General features: G+C 58.0%; 1 protein-coding gene across 1 annotated transcript in view; it reads right to left on the reverse strand.

The window, feature by feature from the left end:
- Positions 1 to 8,881, reverse strand: part of Gna11 (G protein subunit alpha 11) — a gene marked incomplete in the record, with an annotated part of 13,539 nt that extends 4,658 nt beyond the window's left edge. Inside the window, 2 exon segments of the mRNA NM_001244051.1 lie at positions 3 to 145; positions 8,746 to 8,881. Of these exon segments, the coding sequence (NP_001230980.1) occupies positions 3 to 145; positions 8,746 to 8,881 (279 nt within the window).
- Positions 8,882 to 9,601: the final 720 nt, after the last annotated feature.

Below are 9,601 nucleotides of genomic sequence, written 5' to 3' on the forward strand. Positions count from 1 at the left end.
ATGGCGCGCACCATGGCCTGCATGGCGGTGAAGATGTTCTGGTACACCAGCTTGGTGAAGCCACGCTTGTCCTCCTCGGAGTAGCCAGCGCCATGGATGATGCGCATCTGCTTGATGAAGGTGCTTTTCCCGCTCTCGCCGGTGCCTGCAGACAGAGCTTGTCAACACCTGTCACGGGTCCCAAAGCCCCGCCCACTACTGTGGGGCACTGCATGGTGTCCTTTCTGAAATGTTGGATCCCTTGGGATCCTACTTGGCTCCCATCTGAGGAGTCGGGGCACTCCCTGAAAAACATGGGGTACCCACTCTCCAGCTGCCGCAGACAGGGATGCCACGAGCTTGTCCCCGGACCCTCTGAGTCTCTGAGCCCTTCCCTGGCCTAAGGCCCACCCAGCAGCACCTGAGGCCTTGCCACCAACCCCCATGACAGAAGGTCCGGAGTTTGATTATTAATCCCCACACATGGTCAGCACAAGGGGTGCTCACTTGGTCACCCCAACCCTACTCTCAGCATGGGCACTATCCACACCTCCTCCACGAGAAGGTGTACTTGGCACTTAGTCCCTGCAGGAAATGTCCAGGGCTGGCCCCAGAAAGGCTGCTGGGCCTAAGGTAGAGAGGGCCTGGGGACTTGCTATGTATGCACGTGGTTTTCCTGGGACCCCCTGCCCACTTCTCTGAAGCAGTTTCTCTGCAGGCCACGTGTGCTGGTCCAAATGTTGGGGACCTGTGCCTCAGCTGTCACAGCTCTGTGGTGCAGTGTGCCTGCAGACCTTATCCCCTCAGATGCTTCATCCAAATCTGAAAGGGTCCAAAATCCCCAACCTCTGAGTTTTATGTCAGTCCTCAATAATGTTCTCCCCAGGCCAGCCAGGGCTACCCAGTCAAAAGGAGAGGAGAGTACCAACTCTTCGGTGTGTGGAGTGTACATGCACACTTACACACATTCACACCAGTGTGCACAGCTGTGTGAGCACACACATGAACGTGCATGCAAAGGTCAAGGCAGACGTACATGTGGGATCCTTAGCGGCTTCTCCACTGTGTGCTCTGAGCAAGGAACCACAAGGGAAAAGTAACAGGAGGTGGAGGGCTGTGGCAGTACAGTGAAGCTGTGTCAGCCTGAGGACTGCTGTCAGGAGCCCAGAACCATGAGAGTGAGGATGTGGGTATGGGGGCTACCTGAAACCTCACTGCTTGGGGTATACAGGGTGTCCCCGGGCTAAACTAGCTTGGGCTCAAGTGGAACTGGCTCAGTGAAGTGCATGTGTGACCGAGGAAGACACATGACAGTAACCTCTGGCCTCCTCATGCACATGCACCCCTGTACCTGTGGGGACACAAATGCAAGCAAAAAATGCACACACTAGTGCCAAAAATAAACTACAAGTATAAAAATAGGGCTGTCACTCACAGGCAGAGCTCCCAATGAGGGCATGGGGGCATGCTCAGGGTGGAGCCCCACCTAGAATCACCCAGTGAGGGGCTGGTGTTGGATCTCGCCTGTGTGAGGTCCTGAGTTTCATCACTAACACTAAATACACACAAACCTGTAGCCAGTGGTTCTCAACCTGTGGGTCACTCACACCCAGGCAGATACTGTCTACCACACTGGGTTTAACTAAAGGACCATAAAAGTGACATCAGGATCTTAGGAGGTGGTGGCACACGCCTTTAATCCCAGCACTCAGGAGGCAGAGGTAGAAGATCTCTGAGTTTGAAGCCAACCTGGTCTCCAGAGAGAGTTCCAGGACAGTCTGGGCTACACAGAGAAACCCTGTCTCAAAAAAAAAAAAAAAAAAAAAAAAAAAAAAAAAAAAGTGACATCAGAGCCTCAGCTCACCAATGGTTATGCATATACCTGCACACACCCCCAGGGCTGTCACATGCACATATAGTACATATATGCAGACATGTGAACTCCTGCTCTTGGGCAGGGAAAATGGCAGTGCACGCCAGCCCAGCTGCATGGAGTCCCTACCATAAACTGAGCCAGTAACAGGGTCTTCAGTAGAGGGACAGAAAGGGTGCAATGCTGCGAGGGAACCCGTCCCTGCTATGTGGGAGTTGCAGGCCAGCCAAATCCACCTGCAGATCAGGGGTACCCACAGAGCAGGACAAGGGCTGGAGCTGGCAGATCACACAGCATGTTCACAGCAGAGGCCAAGAAAGGCTGGCCACAAGCCAGACCTCAAACAGGCCACTCAGTCCTCTACACATGGGGAGAGAGGAGACGAGAAACTGAGCCTCCACCTTGGGAAGAAGGCAGGAGAAGACGCTCTCAGGAAGGGATGGACAGACGGCTGGGTGAGGAGATGAATGGATGTGGGGGTGGGTGGGTGGAAGGATGGGGTCGAAGGCACAGACACTGGCTGTGGTACCCAGTGTTTATATATGTACTCAAGAGTTTCAGTGGGTGATATGGGAGTCAAAGGTACATCACAGAGGTTGCCAGATGGGTCTTGGTGCTAGAGACTGTGAGGTGGGATGGAGTGGCAATAATGCCCGCACATCCTGGGTGACACTGGGATACTTGAAGCCACACGTTTGTACACTAGCAAGTTTGGCACCTCCTCACAGAGGCCCTCAGTAACTCAGTAACCCAACCTGGAGTCAGGTGAGGAAGAACAACCCGCAGCTGTTGTGGAGTTCAAGCTACAGCAGCAGCCACAGCCTCACGCCCCGCCCACAGCTTCAGCCCTGGACCTATCACTGAGGCCCACAGGAGGGAACTGAGTCATGGATCAGTTAAGTGGCCCTGATGTCATAAAGTCACTACGTGACAGGCTTGAACACACCTGTGTATTGTGGCTTTAAGACTTGGTTCCTGTTCCTGTCTCATGATAGTGCCCTGGGTAGTGAAAATCACAGCTGTAAGGGTGATGCCTGACATCAACGGTCGAGGGCCACCTGCACCAGCCTCTGGACTCCATGATAAGATCTTATCTCTGGGCTGGTAGCAAAGTTTCCCAGGTGCCCCAAGGTGTGGGCACTGATGGCTTCAGAGGGCCATAGGCCACACCAGTGGCTGATAGTGAGGGCTGATGTCATTTACTGCATGGCAGCTCGGATGGATGAATCTTCTGTACCTCACTGAGCACCCCAACCAGTGGGGAAGCCACTCTTTGGCCTGCTCCTTGCTGGGCCTCCAGAAGCCTTTATGAAACTCCATAGAGCCAGGGATGCCTGGTGTGACCCTGACCTGACCCCACATTCCCAGGCACCAGTACCAGGCCCAGCAACTCTCATCCGTAGCTGACACTTGCTGACAGCCATTGTCTTGACCTCATAGTGGAAGGGTTTCTTCATTTGCCTATCTTTTTTTAGACAGGATCTCACTATGTAGCCCAGGCTGGCCCAGAACTCACAGATCCTCCTGCCTCTGCCTCTCTAGTGCTGGGACTAAAGATGTGCACCACACCAAGGGAGTCTGAAGGTTAGGCCTCCCAGCTTTAAGCCTCTGGAGGGAATGTGTGGAGCAGCAAACCTGCACTGTGGGTTGGAAGTGTGAAACCATCCTGGGCTACACAATAGGCCCAGGTCTCAAGAAAAATCAGGCTGAGAGGTGGTGGCTCACGCCTTTAATCCCAGCACTCGGGAGGCAGAGGCAGGCGGATCTCTGTGAGTTCGAGGCCAGCCTGGTCTACAGAGTTCCAGGACTGCCAAAGCCACAGAGAAACCCTGTCTCGGAAAACAAAAACAAAATCAATCAGAGCTGTGGCTGCAGCTGTTGCTGAGTGGTGCAGTACATATTGGGCACATATGAGGTCCCAGAGGTCCCATCCCAAGCACCCCATAAACCAGACCCACCAGCATCTGCTCCTCCTAGGTAGTAGCATCAGCTATGTAGTGAGCGTGAGGCCAGCCTGGGCTACACAGTGAGCGTGAGGCCAGCCTGGGCTACACAGTGAGCGTGAGGCCAGCTTGGGCTAAGCTGGGCTGCCCAGCTCATCAGCTGTCACAGGAGGGACAAGGTTACTGGGGGCGTGGGGGGGGCAGTGGGAAGCCCAGACCCTGGCCCTCGTCACTGCTCCTAGGTGGCGCTGTTCCACATCACAGGGCTAAGCTAAGTGACACCCGAGACAAGGGTTGTTCCTACCAGTCATGAGGACTGTCTTGACTGGGCTCAGAGCTGTCAACTATGGACAGGCATTACTGTCCAACTGGGACCTGGGGCAGGCCCAAGTCAGGGGCCCACTGCCTACCATGTGGAGCCCCTGTGGATGGCCACGGTGTGACAGCCCTGTATTCCCCAGTGACCACACCCTTTCACAAAGCCACCTTCAGACCTGGTGGTGGCCCAGAAGCTGGTGTGCTCAGTCCCCTGCAGAGGTGGGGTCTTGGGATGCCAGCACCACACCACACTGGGTGTACATAATGCAGACAAAACCCTTGCACCTGGCAGCTTGGCACCCTGAGCACCACAGATCCTGGGGATGCACTTGTATCCCCAGGCAGTCACAAGTGTGCAGGGGACACTGCAGTAAGTACCACGCTGCTTCACACTGAACCCTACAGCCCTTCCTACCATGCAGGGATGTTGCTCCCACTTGACAGATGAAGAAACTGAGGTCTGGATACCCAAAGAACTACTTGTGATCTCAACCAAAGCACATCCCCACTTTCCTCTGACTGTCACAGGGCAGCCTGAAGGGCCGGGGGGGGGGGGCGAGCGCTACCCAGGGTTTCCCTGAGCAGCTAATTCCACTGGCCAAGGGGTCCACTCCATAGGAACAACACAGCCCATGGGTGTGGGTGCCAGGTGCTAAGCAGGGGACACAGAGCATGGAAAAAGTGGTGATCTGGACAGAGCACTGGTCCTCAATTCCATCCCAGAAGCATGTTGGGGTCATATGCGACTGTCATACTAGGGGAGCTCCTGACACAGTGGGTGGAAGCAGGAATCTCTGTACAGTGCCCTGGAAGGGACCACGGTGTCCCAGGAACAGTGTCTTCAGCACTCAAGCTGAGGAGACCGTCTCCAACGCAGGCACAAAAAAAAAAAAGTCCAAATGATGATGAATGTCTGTGGTCAGCAGGCACACCCCCTGCCCACGAGCTCTCAACCCACCTAGCCCTGGGGAAACTGAGGCACAGATCTGCACACACAACTACCTAGGGCAGCAGGGATGCCAAACAGTGAAGCCCCATCCTGCACACACTGGGTCTTCTCCATGCTGGGCCACTGCCTGGGGGCAGCTACACCTAAACTCACCAGCCCCCAGCACTGCAGCACACATCCCCAGCCTCCTGTTGTCTCTTCAGTGATACCCTGGTTGGCTTACTCCTGGGAACATAAGGGGTCCCCTGAAGGCACGCAGTCAGTGGATGACAGAGTCCACAAGTGGCCCAAGGGCTGAAATACCTCCCTTCTCTCTCTCTCTCTGCGTTCACCATTCTCCCAGGGCTACACAGCCTGTCCCCAGCCGGGCCATCAGTACTGTGGTTCTAACTGGAGCAAGTAGTGCCCCTCTGTAGAGAGGTAAGCCATGCCTCCCACAGGCAGCAGGCTGCAGCATGGGCCGCTAAAGACAGTCTTGGGGAAATGTTGGCACAGGGCTGAGCTGGTCACCACTGCCCCAGTCACCTTTGACTCAGGATAGGTGCCATCACAAAGTAAGGATACCCCAAATCCTTAGAGATACAACCTGTCCCCTCTTTTGGAGACAAGGTCTCGTGTAGCCCAGGCTAACCCTGACTTCCCTCTGTAGCCTAAGATGATCCTGCCTTCATCTTCCAGGTCTGTGCCCCAACACCTGGTTTGTGTGGTACAGGGGATGGAGTATGTCTTGCTGGGAATTAGTTCAAGGACCCCTGGAGGGAGAGGAGGATGACACATCCCTGGCCTCCTGGAGAGTGGCCTGAAGCCACCAGGGTCTTGGGACAGGAGCAGCAAGTAGGGAGCCAGCTGAGGCCTCCTTCCCAGGGTGGGAGGCCAGCCCAGCCCTTGGGCCACCCCCGCCGGATGGATCCCCGGCCTTTGGCCGCCCAACCCGGCTCGACTTGGGACAGGAAGCTGGGAGCCAACCGCCTGCTTTATTTAGAAAGCTGGGCCCAGCCCTGCCCGGCCTCAGGGACAGGGACTTCCAAGCAAGAGTTCTGGGTGGCTGGCTCCCCAGTGGCAGCACTGCTCTGCTGCAGCCTGGAGCCACACATGGAGGCAGAGGCCCCAAAAGGCGCTGCTGAGTCTAAGTACCACAGGGACCTCAAGTGGAAGTGGGTGCCTTGCTCACCAGAAGAGCCCCTCCAGCTACTCCCACGCATGTCACCGGTCAGCACCAGGACAAACCAGGAGTGTATCACCCTGCAACTGGAAGGTGCACACAGTCAGTCCAGTGTGGCTTCAGTTCTGAGAACTTGCTCTGGTCACCCAGTGAATTTTACAAGCTGTTGCTTTATACCGGACACCACCCATGCATGACGCAGAGGGTGGGACGGGGGGGGGGGGATCTAAGCCTGGGGACACTGAGTGATGTCTAGGGATGTATCTCACCACCCTGCAGTGCCCAGGACGCCCACCCCAAGAACAAGGTGGCACACCGGGCAGTCACTTCTCTGCCTGGCTGAACAATCTCCCCAGGCCACATGGGGACTGGCAGGAAGGAATGGGACACACCAGTGGACAAAACCTGTTCCCAGACCATTCCCCACAGGTGCAGATACAGGATGAAGGTGGTATATACAGGCCTAGGGGAGAGGCTAGAACCCTGCACAGAGAAGGCTCCTCCCAAAGAGACCCTGCCTGCTCCGGAGATCAGGGTTCTAGGACAGTAATCCCTGGCCTACTCCTACCCCAGGCAGACCTTGGCAGTAGGGCCACATGAAGGTGTTATGATATGAGGGACAATGCATTAGCACGACTGCATGCAGGGGGTGGAGCAGGCCCCACAGCCAGACTCTCTCCCTGCCTTGGTCACAGAAACCCCTTCAATGCTGGGATCAAAGACTGCTAGGATGGTCACTTTTCTGAGCACCATGGACCTCCCCAGTGCTCCAGAGCCAAGGTCACAGTCGCTTCCTTTGGGAAGCCCTCCCAGTAAGGCCCTGAGCAGTAAGTGCCCAAAGCTCATGCCTGTCCTATTCAAGAACAAAGTCTTCCTTACACTTCTGTTCCTGTACACCAACCCCCAAACACCATCAGAGGCACAGAACCCTTCTGTGGAAAAGGGTGTGACTGCAGACATGGGTGCCCTGGAGGGCACAGGGGCGCCAAGAACAAAAGCTCATAGGATGGAGGCTTGGTACTGTGTGCAGGTCAACGTGAAACCCCTCAGCCGCCAGCCAGTTCAGCCAGGCCACAGCAGAGGGCTAAGGCGTACCCCTGAATCTGAGGGGACGGGACAGAGCTGCGATGACACACCACTGGGCTCAGTCACCTGATGCCATCCTTATCAGGCAGCTTACCACTGTCCCCAAGAGAAAGCTGTTGGCCCCTCCGCAGAGGTCAGCGAGGGCCACCCTGGGGCAACTGCTGTTCCCCCTGGGCTGGTTGGTCCTCACCCCTTCCTTCCTGGAAGGCAGCTTTGAGGGAATTCCAGCATGTTGGAGGGAAGTAACCAAGGCTCCTCTATCCTTAGAACCACACAGGCCACAACAACAGGAGACAGTGTCGCCCCCCACAACTGTCCCCTCTCATGTGACAAGGCCAGCACCACTGTCCCTAACTCCTCCTACTCTCAAAGGCTCCAGATAGTCCCTTCCTCAGGTCCTCCAAGGCCACCTTTGGTCCTGGGCCTCTGTCCCGGGACTGCAGCTCAACCAGGAGCTGGGAGGGGCAGGTAGGGCTCCTCAGTCTGTTTTGTAAACCTCTGCAGGGCCTAGGCCATCCAGCCCTCATTTTGGGCCCTTATTTGGGGTGACAACAAGAGGACAGCTGGACCTGGGCTCCCTGGCTCTCAGCAACAGGTGGGCCTCGAGGAGTCAGAAGCCCAGTGAGTGGGAGACACACACTGAGCTTCTCTCGGGTAGAAGGGGTGAGGAGAGGACAAGACTGGACCCAGAGTAACAGGACAGGGGCAGGGAGGCTGCAGGCTGACTGTTGTGACAATGTACGGGCTCGGTTGCAGAAAAAGCCCAAAGAAGAAAAGCCACCCACTCTCCTGTCCCTAGCTCCAATGTGGAGGAATTCAGAGATATATCGAACAGGGAGGGAGGCAGGAATAGCCATGAAAGGAACCAGCCTGCAGCAAAACAGGACCTTTTTGGGGTATAATCCGTAGAGGCAGAGAAGAAGATGCAACCAGGTGGGAACTATCCTAGGCAGCCTTCAGGGCTCACCCCGAGGCTATGTGGGGAGAGGGGAGGGCAGACTAGTACGGCAGGGCCAGGGGTCAGCTCCGTGCAAGAATTCTCAGGATAGACAGAAAGCAAGTTCCCAAGTGTCCCGGGAGCCCAGGTGGCCTGGAGATGCAGGAATCGGAGGCAGGAGGCTGACCCCGAAGGAATCAGGGGACGGCACGGCGGAGGCTGGCCACGGCAGGCCCAGGCCACCTGCACAGCGCAGGGTGCAGCGATCCCGGAAGGGATGACCACTGCAGGGCAGCACTGACCAGTGGCTCCGGGGACAGCCGGGGCGGCCCGGCCGGCTGCGGGCAGCGGGCCGGGGGGTCGCGCGGGGCTGTCACGTGCGCGGCTGGCCCCGCGACATCGAGCGAGACCGGAGACCCCGGCGGGTGCGGGCGCCCTGCGCGCGCGGGGACCCCCGGGCCACCCCCCGGCCCCGTGACAGACGGGGCCCCGGCTCACCGAGCAGCAGCAGCTTGAGCTCGCGCCGGGCGTCTCGCTTGTCCCGCCGCAGCTGCTTCTCGATCTCCGCGTTGATGCGCTTCGACTCCTTCACCTCGTCGCTCAGGCAACACGCCATCATGGACTCCAGAGTCATCGTCGCGGTCCCCCGGCCGCCGCCGGCCCGGCCCTGCCTCCTCCGGTGCCCCAAGGCCCGGCCCGGCCCGGCCCCAGAGGCGCGTCCGCCGCCCGCGCCGCGCCGCGCCGCCGCCGCCGCCGCCGCCCGCCGCCGCCGCCACCGAGCGCCGGCGCCCGACGACCTGAAGCGCTGCCACTGGCCCCGCGACGGGCAGGCGGCGCGGCCAATGGGAGGGGCTTCGCCGCTGGGGGCGGGGTCTGGAGGGCGCGGCGCAGGCGCGCGTGTGGTCGCGTCGACGTGGGAAGAGGAGGTCGCCGAGGATTGTGGGAATGGGGAAGACTCTCCAGCCCGAGCTCGGTTCCTCTCTCGGGAGACGAAGCTTTAGGAGGTTGCTCTGGAAAGGCTCCGCTCGGCTCCGCTCGGCTCCGCTCGGCTCCGCTCGGCTGCACTCGGCTCGGAGAGACGCCGTTCGGTTTCATTCGGCTCCTCCCGCCGCTCGGCTACATTCGGCTGTGCTCGGCTCCTTTGGAGCGCGAGGCCGGGAACAGAGGCCCAAATTCGTATCTGGCCTGAGCTCCCTCTGTGCGGAAATGCCCTGGCCTGTCTCGCTCGTGCGTTTTAGGCAGGCCTACTGTGTGCCGCCCAGAAATGCATGCCCCAGTGTATGCAGCACACGCGTGCAGCAGCCTCTAAGTACCAGACAGGGCACAAGTATGTAGATAGAGTACGCACTGATGT

This window comes from Cricetulus griseus, chromosome 5 (assembly GCF_003668045.3).
Source record: "Cricetulus griseus strain 17A/GY chromosome 5, alternate assembly CriGri-PICRH-1.0, whole genome shotgun sequence".
NCBI lineage: Eukaryota > Metazoa > Chordata > Mammalia > Rodentia > Cricetidae > Cricetulus > Cricetulus griseus.